At 66.7% G+C, this 22071-nt stretch overlaps 2 protein-coding genes across 4 annotated transcripts; both read left to right on the forward strand.

The window, feature by feature from the left end:
• The first annotated feature begins 8659 nt into the window (after positions 1 to 8659).
• Positions 8660 to 13789, forward strand: LINGO3 (leucine rich repeat and Ig domain containing 3). The gene has a single exon (XM_072787959.1). The coding sequence runs from the start codon at positions 9471 to 9473 to the stop codon at positions 11247 to 11249; it is 1779 nt and encodes a 592-aa protein (XP_072644060.1). The 5' UTR covers positions 8660 to 9470; the 3' UTR covers positions 11250 to 13789.
• Positions 13790 to 17010: 3221 nt separating this feature from the next.
• PEAK3 (PEAK family member 3) lies at positions 17011 to 21355 on the forward strand. Of its 3 annotated transcripts, none has more exons than XM_072787962.1 (4): positions 17011 to 17161; positions 17365 to 17636; positions 18062 to 18606; positions 20070 to 21355. In XM_072787962.1, exons 2-4 carry the CDS (start codon positions 17555 to 17557, stop codon positions 20850 to 20852), a joined length of 1410 nt encoding a protein of 469 aa, XP_072644063.1. In that variant the 5' UTR covers positions 17011 to 17161; positions 17365 to 17554; the 3' UTR covers positions 20853 to 21355. The 3 variants fall into 3 exon arrangements, with proteins under 3 accessions (XP_072644063.1, XP_072644061.1, XP_072644062.1); XM_072787960.1 differs by having other exon boundaries at positions 17014 to 17161; positions 17360 to 17636; XM_072787961.1 differs by having other exon boundaries at positions 17017 to 17161; positions 17505 to 17636.
• The last annotated feature ends 716 nt before the right edge of the window (positions 21356 to 22071 follow it).

A 22071-nucleotide genomic window follows, 5' to 3' on the forward strand; every position in this document is an offset into this window, starting at 1 on the left:
AGGCTTCGGCCCCAGGGGTCCTCGGGAGCCCGCCCCCCCCAGTCCCTGCGGCCACGCCCCCTTCCAGCCCCCATCTCTGCTCCCGCACCCAGGGCCTACCCGTCCCTGCCCCGGGGCCTGCCAGCCCCCACCCCGTCCCAGCCCCCCTCCCAGCCCCTGCCCCCTCCCTGCCCCCCCAGCCCCTCTCCCAGCCCCTGCCCCCTCCCAGCCCCTGACCCCCTGCCCCCTCCCAGCCCCCTCCCAGCCCCTGCCCCCTCCAGCCCCCCCAGCCCCCCCAGCCCCCGGCCCTCCCCCCACCGCGCGCGTCCCGGCACCTGCGCGCACGTGGCCCCGCGCGCCCCGCACACCTGCGGCCCCGGCGCCGCGCACCCCAGCCCCGAGCAGGCGGCGCGCACGGCCAGCGCAGCCCCGCGCGTCCCCGCGCCGAGAGCCGGAGCCGGAGCCGGAGCCGGAGCCCGGAGCCCGGAGCCGGGAGGGCGGCGGGGGCGCGCGGCGGGGGCGCGCACGGCGGCCCGGGAGGCGGCGGCGGCGGCTCGTGTCGGCTCCGGGCGGCCCCCGCGCCGCAGCCCGCCCGTGTCCGCGGCGGAGCCGCCCAGGTGAGTGGCCGCGCCGGCCGGCGACCCCGCTCCGCCCGCGCCCCGCAGTCCCCACCCGCGCCCCATCCCCGCCCCGGGGACCCCCGCCCCGCGCGCCCCTCCTGGGCGCGTGGCTCCCCGCCAGGCCCCCGGCGCTGCCCCTGGAAACTTTGGGGGCCACTCCCCAGGCGGGGGTCCCCCCGCCCTTCCCCCGGGGCGCAGAGGAGCGGGGAGCGGGGTGGGCGTCTGTGTGGGGCAGTGGGGCCGCTGGAAGGATGCGCCCCCTTCCACGGGGAAGAAGGGAGCGCTGGCTGGGTCTGGGGGGTGGGGGACGATGAGGATGAAGGCTTCATCCCCGCGGCGTCGGGTCCAGCCCCAGCCGGGAGGTGGAGATGCCGGGGAGGAGAAGGGGGCGCCTGGGGTCCACACCAGGATGGGCTCCATCCCTGGGGCTGGGGACAGCTCAGCCTGCTGGGGAGGTATTTGGGGGCGCAGGGCTGAGCCCTCTGCACCGCGGGCCTGTGTCCAAGCAACACCAGAGATGGGGTGGGAAGCGTCTCTCCGTCCCCTGGGGTGGGCCTGGGTGACCCCTGGGCCTCTGGGGCCTGGCCAGTGAGGCCACTGAGCCCCATTCAACAAGTTGGGGTGGGGGGGAACAGCACCTTGTGCCTGGGTCTGGGCCCAAGGAAAGACCCGCTCCTTACTTTGGAGAGCGCCTTAATAACTGGTTTCCTCAGCATGTTCTCTGGGCACAAAAGACTCGGGTACCCTGGCTCCCCACTTCTGGGGTTTGGGCGCCAGACACTGCATTATGAACAAGCAGACCCTGGTGATTCCAGATGTGAACAGAGAGGGTCGAGGACCTCTTGCTTCTGGCAGGGGGTGGGGGGTGAGAGGGGGGCATCTGGTGTGCCACGGCTGCAGGCAGGGGGACCTCTGGGCCTGCAGGTCTGTGAGACCTGGAGCAATCCAGCAGGGCTCCCTGGAGGAAGTGTGGAGGCTGGGAAGGTGTGTGGCATGTGCGTGGCAGGAGGCAGAGGACACAGGGTCTCAGCCTGGGTGAGGTGGTAAGCCAGCGGGGGGAAGGGTCATGGCCTGGGCATCTCTGGGCCAAAGCAGCAGCCGGCCGAGGCAGGGTCCCAGCTGCAAGAGCCCCCCGGGCCGACCCCGTGGGCTCCTCCCTTGGACGCAGCTCCACCTGGACGACACGGGGTGACAGCCAGAGACTGCCCAGACGCGGGGGCTTGGAAGGGCTAACCCTGCGTCGCCCTGGCCTCCTCCCCACCCCGCAGCAGCCCGAGGCGAACACCCCTCTCTGACCCCCAGCGCTGAGGCTGACGAGACCCCACGCGTGCGGGCTGGCGGCCGCCCTGCCCTCTCCCTCCCCGCCTCAGTTGCTCCTCCGTAGAATGGGGGTGGCTGCTCCTCGCCGCCCCCGGATGGAGCCCAGGATCGGAAGGTGCGTCGCTGAGTGGGCACGGAGAGCAGACGAGCGGCAGCAGCTCTGCTGCGCTTCCCACAGGGCTGTCATTCCCGGGCACCCCTGAGTCACCACTAGTCACCAGGTAGACACCTCCCGGGGAGCTCTCCAGGCAGAGCCTGTCCCAGGTGGGCCCCGAGCGAGCCACCCACCACCCCCACCTGTCAATCCCGGGCCGCAGACGGGCGCCCTCTGCCCTCCAGTAGCGCTCTGGAAGTTTCACGGAAAGGGGTTGGCGTCAGACCCAAGTTCAAACGTTGACTCTTGAGCTTAGTGACGGTAGGGAGGCGAGCTGGACCACTCTGACCCTCCGTCTCCTTTTCTCCAAATGGGCTTTATTCCCACCACCAGGGCTGGGCTCGAGGGCAGCCGCCCCGCGCTTCGCGGTGGGCACGGACAAAGTGGTTCTGGATCCAGAGGCCTCACCGGTAGAGGCCAGCTGACAGCGCCCGTGCGTTCGCTGGCGGGGAAAGTGGGTCGGGAGGCCCCCTGGCCCCCCGAAGGGTGAAGGGACTAACAGCAGACGGAGGCTAATTAGGGCTTAATGAATTGTCACGGATGGAAGCCCAGGAGGGCCTGGATCTAGGACGGAGGATGCTCCGAGTGGGGGAGGGGGCAGGGTCCGCAGCGCGTCCCTGAAAGCAGGCCTGTGGCTGGGCCCCCACCTTCCGAGTCTGTCTAGAAGGTTCACCGGGGGATGTTTCTAGGCCCCTCCAAACCAAGCTTCCCGGGCGCCCTCCTGCCCCAGTCGTGGTGGGGGCGACGGGGGTCCCGGTGCCGAGCTCCCACCATGTCTCACCTCCGCTGCTTCCCCACCCCCGCGGGTTCAGCTGCTGCCTCGGGGGTGGGGCCTGGCTGGGCATCACCCAAGGGCGTCTTTAGCATCCCCCCGGCCTGGCAGGGGCAGGAGGATGTGTCCCCTGTGGCCCGGCCTGGGAGAAAGGGCGCTCAGAATAGGGCAGATGGGTGGAAAGCGCTAGGGGTCTGGCCAGGTCGCCTGTGTCCAAGGCAGAGGGGCCCGGGTACCCCCGCCACACTCTGCCTCCTCCCCGGCTTGAGAGCTTTGTGGCGAATCAGCCCTGGACAGTTTGCGGGGGAGGGGAGGAGAGGTCCCCGTTCCCCAGGTCCCGCCATGGTGGACAGATTTCTGATGCTCTGATGGTTCTGGGCTCAGAAGTCCTGAAACCCAGGTGTGGGCAGGGCTGGTCATCCCCCCCCGGGGCCCCAGGGAGACCCCCTCCGCCTTGTCCCACGTCCAGAGGCGCCCCCTCCCCGGCCCGCAGCCCCTCCTCCGTCCTCACGCCAGCAGCCCAGGGCCTGCCCGTCTCTGGGGCTTCCCCGTCTGCCTCCCTCTCGGGGGGACCTGATGAGGACGCGGGGACCCCCCCAGACATCCAGGACAGTCTCCCCATCTTGAGATCAGCTCATCGTTACCCTCAATTCCGTCGGCAAACAGAATCCTCACGGCCACTCGGGGACAGACACAGGTCCCAGGGTGCGGACACGGGCTCCCCGGGGCGCCCGCCGCGATCTCCCGTAGCGCGGCCTGCAGGTGGCCTGTCCCTACGCCTTCCCCGCTTATCACCCGTCCACAGAAAGGCGGGCGTGTGTCTCTTTTGTTCAAAGCCATTTGCCTCAAGAACTAGAACAGCACCTGGCACGCGGCAGGCGCCCGCGAAGCCCTTGTTGGACGGACGGACGGACCGACGGACGAGTGAGTGAAGGAGGCGAAGCCCTGGCCGGGCGCAGAGCAGGGCGGAGGACTCGAGGCTCCCGACCCCGCCAGCACCCAGGGCCGACTCTTCCAGAAGGATCCTTTCCACAAAGCACTTCTGGGCTGCCCTCCCCCCGTCAGCCTGGGGGTGGCTGCCCTCAGGGCCGCGGGGGAGCCCCTTTGACAGAAGAGGAACCCGAGGCTCATGAAGTCTCTGCCCGAGGCAGGCGGGCGCGCGGCCGGCCCCCAGGAGCTCCGGGATCCGCGGGTCCGTCGCGGGGTTCGCGGGGCGCCAGCCCAGGGCGCGCGGTGCCGCTCTTGGGACATGGGCCCCCGGGGTGACGGGGTCAGGCCGCGCGGAGCAGACGCGCCTCAGGCTCTCGCTCGGAAGCCCTCCTGGCTGCCGCTGCTCCCGGCGCCTCGGTGGGGCCCAAGCCCCCCAGCCCCCACCCCCGGACCCCGGGCCCCGGTCCCCAGCCCCCACCCCCCGCCCCCAGACACGTGCACGGCCCCCAGCCTCTCCCGCCTGCTCCTCAGGCACCCGGCTTGTTCCCACGTTGGGGACGTCGCATCTGCGGGTCCCGCCACCAGGAACGCCGTTTCTCCTGGCTGACCCCCCGCCTACCGTTCAGGCCTCGGCTCCAAGAGGCCTCCCAGCCTCCCCGGGCCACACCAGACAAAGGTCAGGCCGTCACACACCCACACTTGTCCCCAACCCTCTACTTGGTGTATTCATTTCCGTGATTCTTGTTCCCTCACTCACCCGACGCGAGGGAGGGAACCTCAGGGAGGGAACCAGACACAGGGGACCCCACGGTGTGCGAGTCCACGTGTGTGACACGTGCAGGACGGGCTCCTCCATGGACGGCGAGGGGGCTTCGGGGGGGGCCTCGAAGGGGACGGGGAATGACTGCTGATAGGGACGGGGCTATTTTTTGGGCTCATGGAATGTTCTGGAATCAGATAGAGGTGATGGTTGCATAACACCATGAATGAGCCAAAAGGCACTGAAGTAAGAAACTTGAAACGGGAAACGTGCACGCGTGAAGGCCCGGCGCCAGTCAGGTCTCCGGAGGAGAAGGGCGCTCCGGGTGTGATGGGGTGGGGGTGCGGGAGGAGGGGTGCAGCGGGGGCGGCTCCCCATGGCCGGGGCTGGGCCGGGGGCACTGCAGGCCCCCCAGGAGAGGCCGGGGGATGCGGCGGGGTCCCCGGGACTGGAGCTCAGGGGCGTCATACTGCCCGAGACACAAAACTAGGCTCATCATGGTAGTTGCTGGTACTTAGTTGGGGAGCCGGAGGAGAGCACCCCCTGCCCGGGCAGGGAGGGAGGGTTTGGAGCATAGGGTGGGCGTCACCACCCCCCAAGGCCACGGCCCGGAGCAGGGAAGGGGCAGAGACAGGGTAGGAATCCGTCGCCGCGCCCCCGGCCCCTGCGGAGGGGATGACAGGGCGGCGCTGGGGAGGGTTCCGGAGGGGACACGCCGGGTCACTGCGAGAGCGGCCGCGGGGTGCGGGGGGCCAGCCGTGCTGCCATCCCCGGGTGACTGTGGCTCGGGCGTCCGGGGACAGGCGAGGGCCGGAGGCTGCGGCCCAGCGTCCTGCCAGCCCCGCTGCGGCGTCACCGCGTCACGGTATGGGGCCCCCGCGGGCCGGCCTCTTGTCGCCCTGTCCTTCCTCCCCGGGCTCGTCCTCCCCCGTGTTCTGCGGCTTCTGTTTGGTCAGATTTCTTTCCAAAGTAAACACAGCTTAAAAAATTTAAAAAGTCCACGTTCCCATCTGGGCCCGCAGTGCCGCACCTGAACCGGCCTTGGCAGATGCTGTGCCCCCCACCCGGGTGCCCCTGAGCCCCCCCCCCTTTCCTGGAGTGCCCAGCGGCGGTGGGACGGGGTGTCGGGTGGAGGGCGGCAGCGGCGAGCAAGTGGACGCAGCACCACAGGCTCTCCGAGGTGGCGGAAGCAGGTCCTGCGGACTCTGTAAAACCGCGTCAGCATAGCCCCGAGGCGCCTGGGGGGCTCAGTCGGCGGAGCCCGTGTCGCCTGATCCTGGGGGTGTGAGCTCGAGCCCCACGAGCCCCACGTTGGGGGGCAGAGATGACTTACAAATAAAAGAAAGACGGAGAGAAATAGACCAGGATGGGGACTGTAGTACAGAGAGTCACCAGGGAAGTGACACGGGACGAGACTCCGATGGAGTCGGGGAGGGAGTCATGCGGGGAAGGTGTTCTGGGCAGAGGGAACATCACATGCAAAGGCCCTGGGGCAAGACCTGGACGAGCGTGTGGGAGGAACAGCCAGGAGGCCTGGTGTCTGGAACAGAGTGGGTGAGGGCGAGAGAAGGCGGGGGGGGGGGGGGGGGGGGGGCAGGGAGGGGATGGAGCAGGTCGTGCTGGGCCTTGGGGACCTAATTATATAGTAGGGGGGGAATTCTCTGCTCCAGAAAGAACCGACCAGGCAGCTCTGTCCCCACAAGGAGCCTGGGTTTGGGGGCTGGCCCATGCCGCCCGCCCCCTACTCGGAGCAAAGCCGGAGAGGCCCCAGCTCCCTCCGAATCTGGCTGTCGAGGCCCTGACCCCAGTTCCTGGGGTGGGGAAAGGACGGTTACCCCTCGACCACAGGGAACACGCAGGCTGGCCAGGGACCTGGGACGAACCTCAGGGCCAGGGACACGTTGAAGGGAGGAGGTTTCCAGACACGTGAGATGGGCGGCCGAACAGGGGGCCGCCCGCCTCGGCCCTCCTGTCCCCTCCTGGGACGCAGCCTGTCCGTGTGCTGGGCAAGGGCAGCAGCGCGGGGAGCGTGACCTAGAAACACAGCCTCGGAAGGAAGTTTGCCTCTGGGGAAGGGCTGGTGTCCCCGCGATGCCCGGGTCAGAATTAGGGACAGCTCCGCCCCCGTCCTGTGCCCCAGCTGACCACCGCTCGCTCGCGGGGCTGTTCCGTGTGCTACGTGAATTCCCAGGCATGTGTGGGGCGGGGGGGGGCACCTGCACACGTACTTATGTGCCTGCCCCAATGTAGAGTCCAGTCCGGTGTTCCGTTTCATTTTATTTTGCCATAAATAGGATTGTAGCTGTCCGGCAATCCGGATTTATCTTATTTTGTTTTATTATTATTTTCTAACCCCTAACTGCATCTCTGCGGTCTTTCCTTGGGGGTACATTCAAATCTCCTAGATTCCATGGCGACCAGGGATTACGGGTTTTTTTTTTTAATCCCCTCCTGATGAGCACTTAGGTTAGTCCCGTTTTCCCTCCTTATAACCGGACCTCCGCCGTCTTCCTCTACCGACACCCGCGCATCTCCTTGACTCCGCAGCAGGACGCAACCCGGAATTCGGCCGACCCCCTGCTGATGGACACGTAGGCGGGTTAGCGCCAGTTTTTCCCGGTTTCAGATGACCCCGCAGCCAGGCTGCCCGTCCCTGCCCGTGTGCCCCCTGCACGCGCTCGTGCCGAGGACACACGGCTGCTCACTGAAGCCGTCACAGGGCCGCACAGAGGCAGCGGCTTGAATACACGGGGACGTATTCCACCGTGTCCTGGCGGCCAGAAGTCCAAGTTCAAGGGTCCGCAGGGCTCTGCTCCCCCTCACGTCTCTGGGGACGGGTCCTTCCTCACGTCCTCCGGCTCCCCGTGGCTGCTGCTGCTCCTCGCTGCCTGCGGCCCCCAGCAGCACCCTCCAACCCGCCGTCGCGTGGCCCCTGCCCTGTGCTTCTGCGTCCACGCCTCCCCTTTGTGTCAAAACAACCGGCGAGTGGCTGAGGGCCACCTGACGCCTGTGACCTTCTCTGAACCGGATGGGTCCTGCAAAGTGCATTCACCCCCACCTCCCCACCCCCCGGTTACATAATTCATCTCCGGCATTAAGCAAGCGGGCCCTCGGGGCCCCATGGGTACTCCTTCCCCACGGCGTCCCGGACGGCGGGAGCGGGCCGCACAGATGTTCAGCAGATGAGGGCCTATGGCCTGAGTCCCCACGGGAACAGGGCTCGTGGGCCCCGGCGGGTGCTGGGGGGGCTGCAGCTGCTAAGGTGCTGGAAATGGCCGGCTAGTGGGCGGCCCCCTCCAGCTGCTGTCTGGCTGCACCGTCCGCACCCGCACCCCCACCTGCACCCCCAGGACCAGGGCTGCAGCCCAGCAGTGGAGGGAGGAATAAGGAGGCGGGGGGGGGGTACCAGCAGGCCCAAGGACCGTCCATGCCACACGCCATCTGGCCACCCACACCCGAGGCCGGCTCTCACTCCTGCTCAGAGCCTTTGCACTGGCTGTTCCCCAGCCCGGAGCTCCCTTCCCCAGACGCCACGGACGCTCCCCTGGCCATCCTCCGGGTCTGCGTTGGCCTCCTGTGAGCATCACAACAAAACACCACAAACCGAGTGGCTTAAGGCGACAGAAATCAATTCTCTCCCCGCTGTGGACATCAGAAGTCTGAAACCAGGCCCTGCAGGGCCACGTCCCCTCCGAAGGCTCCAGGGAGGATCCTCTCTACCTCTCCCAGCTTTTGGTGGCTCCGCACAACCCCCGGCGTTCCCCGGCTTATAGACACGTCAGCTCAGTGCCGGCCTCTGTGTTCACGTGGCCTTACCTTCTGCTCAAACGTCACCGTCCCCGGTCTGCAGCTGCACCTCCTTCCACCCTGACTTCCAGGCTCTGCGGAGGTCAGGCCATGGAGACCACGGGCTTGGCTTGGAGAGGTTACGGCCCCTGGGAGGAGACCGTGACCAGGGCTCCGAGCTAGGTCATGGTCTCATGTGGTGGTTGGCCCAGTGCAGACACACAAACAGGGAACGGAGGGAGGGCAAGATGGGTGCGGGACCCGGTGAGGCCTCGGGGCGGGGGGCGGGGGGTGGGGGGCTGGCCAGGGGGAATATTTGGACCAGCCCTGTCCCCACCGAGAGGATGTAGCCAGCCGCAGGAGGGCAGGGTCTACGGCTGCCTGCGCTCCTGTGTATTGAGAGCCGGGCCGACAGGAGGCACTTCATCCATGTTTGGGAGGGCTCGGACCCCACATTGTACGCTGTGATTGTAAAGTTCTCCTCCAGTTCAATAAACACTCTCTCGTGTGGTTTTTTTTAAGTGAGATCAAGTTCACGTAACATAGAATTTGCCCTTTTAAAGTGTACATCTCGGGGGCTGTTAGTGTATTCGCAGGGTTGTGTAACTATCAGCCCTGCGTGGTTCCAGAACATTCTCAGACCCAAAAAAGCCCTGTCCCCATCAGCGGTCACGCCCACTAGCCTGCCCAGCCCCGCGCCCCCACGGGCCCCTTCCTGTCCATGGACGAGCCCATCCTGGACGTGTCACAACATGGGGCCTCCTGTGTCTGGTTCCCTCCCTGCCCGTGGTGGCCTCAGGGTCCTACGCATGTGGGCGCCTCGCTGCTCTTGGTACCGGAGGGACGTGCCCGTGGGTGGTGGACATGCGTGTGTCCTTTGGATGCACGTTTGAGCAGTTTCCACTTTCCAGCCATTAGGCATGCCTCCGCGGTGAACCTGGGTGTCCAGGCCTTTGCGCGGGCGAGCGTCCAGGTCTCTAGGGTGCACGCGCCCCGGAGCGGGACTGGGGGCCCTCGGGGGATAGATGCGTCCTGCGCGCACTGCCAAGCGGCCCGGGAGGGCCGGGCGGCGGCCCCGGTGCTAACGCTGCCCCCCACCGCAGGTGCCCACGAGGATGGTGGCGCGGCCCTAGGCCCAGGCTCCGCACCATGACCTGCTGGCTGTGCGTCCTGAGCCTGCAGCTCCTGCTCCTGCCCGCGGCCCCGCCCCCCGCCGGCGGCTGCCCGGCCCGCTGCGAGTGTACGGCGCAGACGCGCGCGGTGGCCTGTCCCCGGCGCCGGCTGACCGCCGTGCCCGACGGCATCCCGGCCGAGACGCGCCTGCTGGAGCTCAGCCGCAACCGCATCCGCTGCCTGAACCCCGGCGACCTGGCCGCCCTGCCGCTGCTGGAGGAGCTGGACCTGAGCGAGAACGTGATCGCGCACGTGGAGCCGGGCGCCTTCGCCAACCTGCCGCGCCTGCGCGTCCTGCGGCTGCGCGGGAACCTGCTCAAGCTCATCCCGCCCGGGGTCTTCACACGCCTGGACAACCTCACGCTGCTGGACCTGAGCGAGAACAAGCTGGTCATCCTGCTGGACTACACCTTCCAGGACCTGCGCAGCCTCCGCCGGCTGGAGGTGGGCGACAACCACCTGGTGTTCATCTCGCGCCGGGCCTTCGCGGGGCTGCTGGCGCTCGAGGAGCTGACCCTGGAGCGCTGCAACCTGACGGCGCTGTCGGGCGAGTCCCTGGGCCACCTGCGCGGCCTGGGCGCGCTGCGGCTGCGGCACCTGGCCATCGCCGCCCTGGAGGACCAGAACTTCCGCAGGCTCCCGGGCCTGCTGCACCTCGAGATCGACAACTGGCCGCTGCTGGAGGAGGTGGCCGCGGGCAGCCTGCAGGGCCTCAACCTGACCTCGCTGTCCGTCACACACACCAACATCACGGCCGTGCCCGCGGCCGCGCTCCGCCACCAGGCCCACCTCACCTGCCTCAACCTGTCGCACAACCCCATCAGCACGGTGCCGCGCGGCTCCTTCCGAGACCTGGTGCGCCTGCGCGAGCTGCACCTGGCGGGCGCCCTGCTGGCGGTGGTGGAGCCGCAGGCCTTCCTGGGGCTGCGGCAGATCCGTCTGCTCAACCTCTCCAACAACCTGCTGTCCACGCTGGAGGAGAACACCTTCCACTCGGTCAACACGCTGGAGACGCTGCGCGTGGACGGGAACCCGCTGGCCTGCGACTGCCGCCTGCTGTGGATCGTGCAGCGCCGCAAGACCCTCAACTTCGACGGGCGGCTGCCGGCCTGCGCCACCCCGGCCGAGGTCCGCGGTGACGCGCTGCGCAACCTGCCCGACTCGGTGCTCTTCGAGTACTTCGTGTGCCGCAAACCCAAGATCCGCGAGCGGCGGCTGCAGCGCGTCACGGCGGCCGCGGGCGACGACGTGCGCTTCCAGTGCCGCGCCGAGGGCGAGCCGGCGCCCACCGTGGCCTGGGTGACGCCGCGGCACCGCGCGGTGACCGCCTCCAGCGCGGGGCGCACGCGGGTGCTGCCCGGGGGCACGCTGGAGATCCAGGGCGCGCGCCCGCAGGACAGCGGCACCTACACGTGCGTGGCCAGCAACGCGGGCGGCAACGACACCTACTTCGCCACGCTGACCGTGCGGCCCGAGCCGGCCGCCAACCGGACCCCGAGCGAGGGCCGCAACGAGACGCAGGCGGCCGTGCGCTTCCCGCTGGACCTCACCACCATCCTGGTGTCCACCGCCATGGGCTGCATCACCTTCCTGGGCGTCGTCCTCTTCTGCTTCCTGCTGCTCTTCGTGTGGAGCCGCGGCCGCGGGCAGCACAAGAACAACTTCTCGGTGGAGTACTCCTTCCGCAAGGTGGACGGGCCCGCCGCCGCCACCGGCCAGGGGGGCGCCCGCAAGTTCACCATGAAGATGATCTGACCCCGCGCCCACCACCGCCGGCCGATGGGCACCTGTGCGTCTCCTGGAGGCCGCGCCGCTCCCGGCCGAACGTCCCCTTTTTTTGTAGAGACCCGAGCACGGGGCTGTTTTTTCATCAGGACGCATCTTTTGCATAGTTTCTCAAGCATTTTCTAAAAGTTTCACTGTGTCTTCCTGCCCCTGCTGTGGTCGCTGAGCTGAGTGCGGTGGGAGTGTGGTGCGAGTTCAGAGACCCCAGAGCCCTCACCGTGGGGGGTTCGCACCCCGTGGCTGGGGCGTGGCGCACACACACACACACAGCGTGCACCCGGGGACGGAGGTCTGCATCCAGGACGTGGGGGGCCGCCCAGCCCCCAGGGGAGGCACGCGAAAGCCTGCACTGGTCACACCTCACATCCAGCACACAGGTGGTCACACCCAGGACACACTCTTGGACACACAGCTCCAAAACAGAACACACACACCTCCACCCGGCTGACCCTAAACAGGTGCCCCAGGCTGCAGACCTCACCTGAAGCGTGCAGGGCTCTCGTGAGAGCACAACTCACACCTGAGACATACCCACTCACACTCAGGACACACCCAGCTCACACCTGGGACACACAGACCACAGCTGAAACACACAGCTCACACCCGGGACATACCCAGCTCACACTCGGGACATTCAGTTCACACTCGAGACACACACAGCTTAGACCCAGCTGACGCTAAACATGTGCCCCAAGCTGCAGGGCTCACCGTGGGGACCCAGGGCTCTCGTGAGAGCACAACTCACACCGGGGACAAACAGCTCATACCTGGGACATGCACAGATCACACCTGAGACACACGGAGCTCAAGCCCAGCTCCTGCTCCACTGGCCATCTCTAGGGGAATCTCAGGGGCTGGACTGAGGTCTTCCCAAGGAGGTGATGCCCCCTGGGGGCCCAGCACACGGCATGCCAGCCCATGCCCCGCCCCCAGGCTCCCCCCAGGACCCACTGGCCCAGCAGGGCGGGCTACCCACTAGGAGAAGCCATCATCCCCGCTTCCCCACCACCCCCAAAAAACTCCCTTCCTCTGCCCACGCCACACCGGAGGGGCAGCCGCCCTGGCCCCGGCTCAGAAGCATGGTTACTGGGGTGTCCCCCCTCCAGCAAGGCAGGTGGAGTGACCTTCAGTCACACCCCCGAGCCAGCCTCAGATGCGCCCCGGTACAGCCCTGCCGTGTCCAGCCCTGTGACCCACTGTGCATGTGGAGACAGAAGCCAGGGAGTGTGGGGGGTTTCCCGGGGGTCCTGTTCAGTGCACTAACAGGGCAGCAAGGGAGAACAAGACCGGGGCGGGGTGCAAGCTGCAGGGGGTCTGGACCTGGGCTCTGGGGAGCAGGTGGCAAGAACTAGGGCCGGGCACACAGAAGCTCGGGTTAAGAAAGAACTTCCCTGAGGTCACTGCCCTGTTACCCTTCAGGTAGTGAGTTCCCCCGTCACTAGGGGTAAGCAACCACAGCTGACGTTTTACAGAAATCCTCAGACACCAGACAGGGTCCATCCGTGACCCTGCCTCTCCCAGGCTGATGACTGCCCCCCACCCTCCACTTGGGCCAGATGACTGACCATCACTGGAGGAAGGGGCACAGGAAATAGTGTGGGTGGGAGCCCTTGACTAGTAGGGGGTGGGCCATCCACCAGGAGGTTAGGACTGTATTTTTTTTTAAGATTTTATTTATTTATATATGAGAGACCAGAGAGAGAGGGGGGGGGGGCAGAGACACAGGCAGAGGGAGAAGCAGGCTCCATGCAGGGAGCCCGACGTGGGACTCGATCCCGAGTCTCCAGGATCACGCCCTGGGCTGAAGGCGGCGCTAAACCACTGCGCCACCCGGGCTGCCCCTAGGACTGTATTCTTAAGGACCTGTAGGAAGGCAGGAAACCAGGTCTGTTCCCCGCCCAGGTGTGCACTTAGCCGGGGCCGAAGACCCCCCGGACCCCCCTGGCGTCCTCCTCTGTAAAACAGGCCCCAGGTCAAAGGCACTGCTGCACATACGGGGAGCCCAGGCCCGTGGCGGGCTTGGTGGTGGACTTGGATCCTGGATCCTTCAAGGTCTTTGCAAGATGAGCCAAAGAGGAAGCCGGGTCAGCCCTGGGGGCTCGGAGCACAGGCTTCAGGCCGAAGTTCTCGGGGCTGCGCAGCTGGTCCTGCTCCCACAGCGTGCAGCTGCCGCCCCTGCCTTGGCCCCACTCGTGGCGGGACGTGGCGACGGCCGAACGGGGCGTCCGGCGACCCCAGACTCCACCCGAGTTGGGCAGAACCGACTGGTTTTCTCCCTTTACATCCTCCTGACCTTGGTTGCCATGACAACCCCAAGGGCCCCTCAAAATGACATCCAAGTGCCTTTAGCATCATCAGCGACGGGAGGAGCGTGTTCTCAGCGGCGTTGGGACCTGCAGAACGGCAGCGTATTGGGATCTCCCACCCCCCCGACCACCCCCATCCCGACATGAACCAGGACCCCCCCAGGCCCCTCCTGCTGTATTTGGTTGGAATCCAATAAAAATGAAGCCGATTTAATAACAGACTTCAAGTGGTTGTTGTTAATTCTTACGGGAGGAGTGGGGCTGTGGGGGGCAGGGGGCCGTCTGACTCCAGCCCCAGCGCTGGCCCTGAGTCACCGGGGAGAGGGGGCAGGTGGGGGCAGAAGGACTTGCGGTGATGGCCTGACAGGTGGCACGTCGGGAGCGCCCATGCTGTTCCGAGTGCCGTTCCCGGCTCCTGTGTTAACTCCTTCCCCACAGGTGACAGCCTGAGCGCTGGGGCCTCTTAGGATCTCACTTTACAGATGGGCAAAGCGGGGGGGTCAGGGGATGGAGGGCATGTGCCCAGAGTCCCCAGCCGAGGGGAGGTGGGGTCTCCCCGCTGTCCTTCCCCACCCCACTCCAGGCGGCGGGTGGGGGGGGTCCCAGCAGTCTCCCTGCTTCTGGAGGCTCAAAGGCAGCTTTTTTTTTTTTCTTTAAGATTTATTTACTTATTTGCATAATCTCTACACCATCCCAGGAGCCTCCCCGGCTCTGGTCCTCCCACAACAAAGGCAGGAGGAGCCTTCCCTGGTTCAAACCAGGTACAAGGCCCAGGATTTCCTGAATCCCGTCTTGTGCTTGGGGTGGGGCTGAGGGGTCCTCCTTCCAAACCAAGGACCCAAACCAAGGAGGTGCTGCTCAGAGGGTGTCCATGGGGTCCCCCCTGAAACACAGGACACGGGTCCAGTCGGCACACCCGGCCCGGAGGTGGGGGTGGGGGTGGCCGCTGAAGATCCCTGCCTCGATGTCCCCTGCGGGATGGAGCGGGAGTGGTGTGCAGCGTCCTCCAGCTGTGGCCGCGCACCACGCTCCTCCGCGGCACAGACCGGGTTTCTGCGCCTCCAGGGAGACCCCGGGCCGCGCACCGTGACTCCAGTAACGAAACTTAATGGTTTAAAACAACTGAGATTTACTACCTGACAGTTCTGGAGCTCGGAAGTCTACAGTGGGTCAGCGGGACTGGTGCCCACCCCCCGGGGCCCCAGGGCGACTCCCACGTTAATGCACGGATCCCGCGGAGAGGGAGGCGGTCCCCTTCCTGAGCCTCGGCGGGGTGCCCAGCGGGTGTGAGCTGTGCACTCTGCTCTCCCCTCCCGCAGAGGCCCCTGGGAGATCTGGGGCCAGGCCACCCCGAGGCAGGTGGGGGCTCCCCACGTGCCACCCGCCCACCATCCTGCCTCATCCCAGGTGCAGAAGTCCCTGGAGGTGTCACCCCGGTCCCAGCCTGGACCCCACCCCACCCCCCGCTTGGCCAGGTGGCCACCACAGCTGGGCTGGGACCAGGCTGGGGGGGCGGGGGGCAGTGAGGCCCTCACCGCAGGCACAAAATTTGAGCAGACGCCCGGAGCTCAGCCATCCAGGTCAACGTTCCATAAACAAAATTAATTCACGTCCCAGATCCACAATGAACAAAATATCCATCTTTTATTTTATTTCTTTTTTAAAAGATTTTTATTTATTTATTTATGAGAGACACAGAGAGAGAGGCAGAGACACAGGCAGAGGGAGAGGCAGGCTCCGTGCCGGGAGCCCGATGCGGGACTCGATCCCAGGACTGCAGGATCACGCCCTGGACTGAAGGCGGCGCTAAACCGCTGAGCCACCGAGGCTGCCCAACATCCATCTTTTATTTATTTATTTATTTTTTAAAAATTATTTTATTTTATTTTATTTATGATAGTCACAGAGAGAGAGAGAGAGAAAGGCAGAGACATAGGCAGAGGGAGAAGCAGGCTCCATGCACCAGGAGCCCGACGTGGGATTCGATCCTGGGTCTCCAGGATCACGCCCTGGGCCAAAGGCAGGCACCAAACCGCTGCGCCACCCAGGGATCCCCCATCTTTTAAATAAAAAATAGGATCTGCCCTGCCATGACCCTGCCCGGCCCGGTTCTAATAAAACTTCATTTACAAAAAGAGCCGGGCGGCCCGCGGCCGCGGTTAGCCAACAAGGTTCCCTAAAGATCACACGAAAAGGCCCTTTACCTTGATCACGGAGTGGGGTGTTCTGGCCTCGCCTTCCATTCCGAGCCCGGGTGCCTGCCCTGCATGCGTCCCCGCCAACCGCGGGCAGAGCCAGGAGCTGGCTGGGCAGCCCCAAGGGCCTCACGACGGGAAGAGCGAGGGCGGCGGCCAGCAGGCGTGTGGGCGGCGAGGAGGCCGTGTCCCGGCACCTGCCGCCCCGCCTGGGGCCCGGGGTTTGTGGAATCCGTCCCTCCTCTGGGAACCCGCACCCTGCCTCCCGTCGCGTGGCTCCAAACCCACCCAGGCATGGGGCGCCCTGCCGATTAAGGCCGGAGAGCGTCAATTCTATCCTTTCGGGGAGCTGAACACCCGAAAACAGAAGATACGGGATCAAGTTAGGGAACCGCATGCTGGAAACGCCACGGGGTCAGCAGGTCAGTTTTGCCCAAAATGTGGCCGGAGGGTGGGGGCGGGGGGTGTGGGAGACGTTCACAAAGTGGCTTAACCTGGTTCCCCCCGCCCAGGGCCTGGTGGGCACGGAGCGCCCCGCGACCAGCCCCAGGACCTGTCACCATGCCTGGGCCGGCTGTGCGACCGCGCATGGATTCCCTACCCTCTCTGGGCTCAGCGCCCCGAAGGGAAAGAGGGGGCACAGGGAGGGAAATCCAGCCCCAAACACGCTGCAGCTACGATGCAAACGTGCCGCTGCGACCGTGCACACGGGCGGCTCCTGCTTCTCCCTTCGGAGCTGGGGCGCCCCTCACGCCCTTGGCCCGGCCCGGCCCGGCGAGCCTCCAGCCCAGACACAGCTGGAGCGCGGGCGTCGGGGCCCCTGGATGTGCACCGTCCTTGCTTTTCCACGTGTGGCAATTGTCGTCTACCAACGTCCCAGGGCACAGGAGGCCCCGGTGGGTGGGGGGCGGCGAGGGCGGCGGGCGGCGGGCAGCGGGCTCCGGGGCTTCTCCGATCCCCGCCCCCCGCAGAGGGGGAAGGAAAGCCACGAAAGCCACGCAGGAAAGAGGCGCCCTGGTGGTGGTCTCGCTGCCCAGCGTGCCCGGGGCTCCCTGCCCTGGCCCCGGGGGGAGCCCAGCATGCGGAGGCTCCCCCCGACCCCCCCGGGTGTTACCTCTGGGACTGTCCCCGTGTCACAGCCCCCGCCCCAGCTCAAAGGCCGCGGCGGGCGGCGAGCCCTCTGCCTGGAATGCCCTTCCCATCTTCGAGGGAGGCGTCCTCTGCGGGCAGGCGGGGGGAAGTGATGCAGCGAGCACCCCCCTCCCTGCGGTCTGACGGTTGCACGGTGCTTCCGGGCGGCCGCGGGCCACAGGTCAGCCTGGCAGGCCCCGGGCGGCAGCTCCCCGGAGGACCCCCCACCCTGGTCACTCCAGTCCTGCAGGTAGGGCCCCCGGGGGGTGCTGGGGCCGGGAGTGGGCAGAGGCAGCACCTGGAGGGTGGGCGGGGCAGGGCGGGGGCCCCAGCTGCTGAGCTCTGGGAAGGAGGTGCCCCTGCGCGGGTCCCTGGGTGCCGTCCTGCCCCCCCACCCCCCATGGTCCACCCTCACCCTCGACATTCTGTTCTGTCCACGTCACAAAAGCACAGGGTCCTTCCTGAAAGGTTGAGGGGTGACTTCCCTGCCTCCCCCGCCTGGAAGGGAGCCCAGAGAGGGCGACGGGCCGACCCAGGGCTCCAGCAGGTCAAGAGCGGGAAGGAGACGGAGACTGCCCCCCACTCGTGCCTAGGTCCCCGCCCTGCTCACCACCCCCACGTGCGTGCCCCTACGCCGGCCAGCATGAGCAGCCCCGAGCCACCGACTGGGACCCCCGGGCCTGACGCCCCCACCTGGCCGACTCAGCCCACCTACAGCAACCTCGGTGAGCCCCCGGGGCCCGGCTGGGGGACGCGGGACGGCGGGGCGGGGGGACCCTCTGCCTGAGGGCAGCTGAGCTCCCTTCTAGCGGCCAGTTCCCCACCTTTCATAAAACGCTGCTAAAAAGGGGAAAAAAGCTGGGATGATGGCGTGTAAAAATGAGGAAGCCAGAGTTCACAGAGGTGTGGTCAGGTGGCCAGCGCCACGCAGGGACCCGGGGTTGCCGGGCGTGGGCCGGACACTTCTCGGCCTCTGATGCATCACTCCTGTCCCCTCCTCTGTGAATTGGGGGCGGCCTCCGTAGCCCGTGGGGCGCGGGCCACTAGCATTCTCTTCACTCTGCAGACCGGGCAGTCCCGGCCGAGGGGTGGAGACGGGTGCCTGGGGCCGTGCTAGGGTCCTCACCCCCTTCCGTGCTCCTCCCCGCAGGTGAGGTCCGCGCCCAGCTGCTGCCCTCCAAGGCCTGCCGTCCCCGGGCACCTGGGCCCCCCCCGACCGACCCGCAGCCCCTGCCCCCGCCCCTGCCCAAGAAGACGCTGTGCAGGACCCGCTCCCTGCCCATGCACAGGGTCCCCAGCACCAGCCCTGCCCCGGCTCCGGCTGGGCAGCCTCGGAGGCCTTTCCTGGGGTCCCACAGTGTGGACGAGAGCCAGGCGGCCAGTGACAAAGCTTGGCCAGCCTGTCCCCCTGCAGAGCCGCGCTTCGGCTCCCTGGACACCTCGCTGGGCGCCCCCTGGTACGACCTGCACCGGCCCGAGGCCATGCGCACCATGCTGGAGGCGCGGCAGCTGGAGGGGGTCCGCGCGGTGCGGGCTCGGCTCCGGGCCCGGCTGCTGGGGGGCCACCCGGGCCCCTGCCAACCCGGCCACGGCTTCCGGCTCCTGGACCGCTCGCCTTGCGTGGAGAGCGGGGACGCCCTCTACTACCGCATGGTGCGGGTGGGCGACGAGGCGTGGCACATGCTGGCCGCCAAGGTGAGCCCCGCCACCGCCCGCCTCCTTGGGCGCCTCCCCAGTTTCCCAGCTTGGGCTAACGGGGCGCTGCAGCTTGGCCTACCCGCTTACTCTGCAACTAACGCCAACTAACACGCTCGGCCCCGGAACCACGTGTCTGAAGCGTGGGGCCGTGGACACGCGAAGCGCCTGCGCATCCCAACCCCACACGCCTCCCAGGAGCCCAGGAATCCGCACTTTAACCCGTTCTGCAGTGAACCGTGGCGGCGCCAGGCGGCCCCCGAGCTCACCCGCCGCAGCCAGCTGACCGCCACCACTTAACTACCCTGCGACCGTCCACATGTCATCTGGGCGCCCTGAGCCCCGCTGACTTCAAGGCGCCTTTACCCACCCAATCGCCACACTGACTTTACGGTGCAACTATCACCATATTTGTCATAACATCCTTCCATTTAAAAAAAAAATATTTTATTTTTATTTATTCATGAAAGACAGAGAGGGAGAGAGAGGCAGAGACAGGCAGAGAGAAGCAGGTTCCATGCAGGGAGCCCGATGTGGGACTCGATCCCGGGTCTCCAGGATCACGCCCCGGGCTGCAGGGGGCACTAAACCGCTGCACCACCAGGGCTACCCTCCCCAGGTGGTTCTAATGTAATTCCCAGAGCTGATGCTCCCCTGACCTTCTAGAAGGAGCTTCACTGTCCAGAAGGGCAGTTGCTGGCCGGGGTCACTTCTGAGCACTCGATACAGGGCTGGTTCCAACTGAGATGTGCCCTGGCCGTCGACTATTCCTGGGTCTCGAAGACTAATCTATTAGTGTCAAAAAATAACCCTAACGTAAAACATCTCAGGGATAGCTTTTATCTACGCCCACAACCGTTGCATGGTAACCTATTAGGTATATGGGGTCAAATAAAACAGAGTATGAAAATTATGTTAAAAAAAAAAAGAAGGGATCCCTAGGTGGCTCAGTGGTTTAGAGCCTGCCTTCAGCCCAGGGCGTGATCCTGGAGACCCTGGATTGAGTCCCGCATCGGGCTCCCTGCATGGAGCCTGCTTCTCCCTCTGCCTGTGTCTCTGCCTCTCCCTCTCTCTCTGTGTCTCTCATGAATAAATAAATAAAATCTTAAAAAAAAAAAAAAAGAAAATCATGTTCACACTTCTTATCAATTTCCACATGTGGCTACTGGAAATGTTTAATTACACGGTGGCCTGGGTCGTAATCCTACTGGACAGGCCGGCCGTGGCACCTGAGCTGCCCTGTCCCCGGCGCCTCTGGCAGGCAGCATTTTGACCCCCGAACACCATGCTCCTCAGCGCGGCTTTCCTTGAAATCGCGCCGGCGACACGGCGACAGGCATCCGAATGAACATCTAACTCCTGGAGGCCACGCGGCCACTGGGCTCCCGAAGCGCCGCGGGGGCGGGTGGCGCTGGGCGGGCTCCCCGCGGTCAGGCCCTGATGGCCCCCCCTTTGCCCCTCAGGTGTCCAAGCCCGGAGCGGAGGAGCCCCACCCCTGGGGCCTGGAGCTGCAGGCCTCGCTCGCCCCGCACTTCAACCTGCAGGGCCTGTGCGGCCCGGTGCCCGAGGGCGCGCTGCCCGACGTGCCCTGGAGAGGCCCGGTGGTGCTGGCGGCCGAGGTGCCTGAGCTCACGGTGACGCAATGGCTGGCGGAGGCGGGCAGGCGGCAGCGGCCCGAGGAGTTCCCCTGGGTGGTGGCTGTGCTGCTGCTGCAGCTGACGTCAGCCCTGGAGCACCTGGAGGCGCGGGGCGCCGCCCTGGCCGAGCTGCGGCCTGAGAACCTGCTGCTGGTGGCGCCCCGGGGCTGTGCGGCCGCCGGGCCCCCGCGCCTGCTGCTGGCCGACTTTGGCCGCGTCCGCCCTCGGCCCCCGGGCCCCCCGGGCGCCCACGCGCTGCAGCTGGGCCGCCTGCTCCGCGCCCTACTCGGCCCCGCGGAGCCCTGCGCCTCCCCCTTGGCTGCGGGCCTGGAGGCTCTGGCGGCGCGGCTGGGCCGCTCCCGGCCCTCGGCCGCCCAGGCGCGGGGTGCGCTGCAGGCGCTGCTCTGGGGGCCCGGGCCCGAGCTGCACCGCCAGGGAGCCCCGCTGGGGCCGTGGCTGCAGGTGCGCCGCGCGCTGCTCGTGCTGCACCTGGCGGAGCGGGCCTCGGCCGGGGAGGCGCCGGGCCTGGAGGACTGGCTGTGCTGTGAGTACCTGGCTGAGGCCACCGAGGCCTCCGTGGGCCGCGCCCTGGCGCTGCTGTGGGACTGACACCCCGACGGACAGGCCCTCCCCGAGCGAGCGGACAGCCTCTTCCAGACGGGGCCGGCATGAGGGCACCTCCTCTCCAGCGCCCCCACTCCCGCTTCTACACGGGGACTTAGGCCCAAGGCCTCCCCAGGAGAGCGGGCCCGGCGTGTCCCGAGGCTTTCCGATGCCAGGACCTTCCAGCAGGCGTGAGGCTGCGCTGGCCGCGCTGGACTCCCGTGCGCACCGTCCTCCCGAGAAGGTGGACGCGGCCTCCGTGTCTGGCCCCGGAGCACCCCTTGTGCTGCAGGTGCCGGTCATTCTGAGCGCATCCTTGTCAGGACCTGCTTGGGGTCCCGGGGGTAGGGGACGCTCCTAGGACCTGAGACGCCCGAGCGTGGCCTTGCTTCCCCGCGCTCCACCCTCCGCAGCCTCCTCGCTGCCCTTCTGTGAAGCTTGGTTCTGTGCAGCCGCCAGGCCTTCGCGTGGCTCTTCTGTCCAAGCAAATAAACTTGCCGCTCCTGGGCCCCGTGGCTCCGCCTCCTGTCGCCCGCCCCCGCCCCCAGCACCTGTCAGCACCTGGGGGGCCGCCACCTGACCACCTCCCCTCCAGGCTGTGGGTTCCCGAGGGCGGAAGCCAGGGGGGTGTCGACGCGCACACGGGATGGCGGCATAAACCGGCAAGGACGACGCACGGGGGAACCAGAGGAACAGAACAGGGCCTCGTTTACACCGCGGAGGAACACACGAGCCCTGGGGGGTCCCACTGCGCCTGCCTGGGGCCTCCAGTCACGGCCCTCACTTCCCCGCCCCCGTCAGGTTAGCCTGCAGGTATGACAGGTTCCTGGGCTGCTCAAACATCCCCCCTGGCTCCTTAGTACCCAGGATACAGTGGGCTCCTCCCCAGGCTCCCCAAGCCCCGGCCAACCCCGCCGGCCACACTGCCCACCCTCGGAGCCTCCTGACCTGCGGAGGAGCACCCTCCCCTCTCCTCGTGGGCTTCACACTCCTAGTCATCCTTCAATACCCCAACTCCAAAGCCCTTTGTCCAGCCTTGACTCCCCCCCAGGCTGGGGGGTTGTGCAGCTCTGCGTCTTCGGACTTTGAAGGCTGGCCCCGTCCTCAGGCAACATCCCGCCCCAGCACGATACTCCCCAATCCCTATGGGTTCTTTTCCTGCCCCATAGAAGATGCCCTTTCCCACCCCCGCCCAGCCCAGGCCTGGGTGTGAACCTCTGGCCAC

Source organism: Canis lupus, chromosome 19 (genome assembly GCF_048164855.1).
Source record: "Canis lupus baileyi chromosome 19, mCanLup2.hap1, whole genome shotgun sequence".
In the NCBI taxonomy this organism is placed as follows: domain Eukaryota; kingdom Metazoa; phylum Chordata; class Mammalia; order Carnivora; family Canidae; genus Canis; species Canis lupus.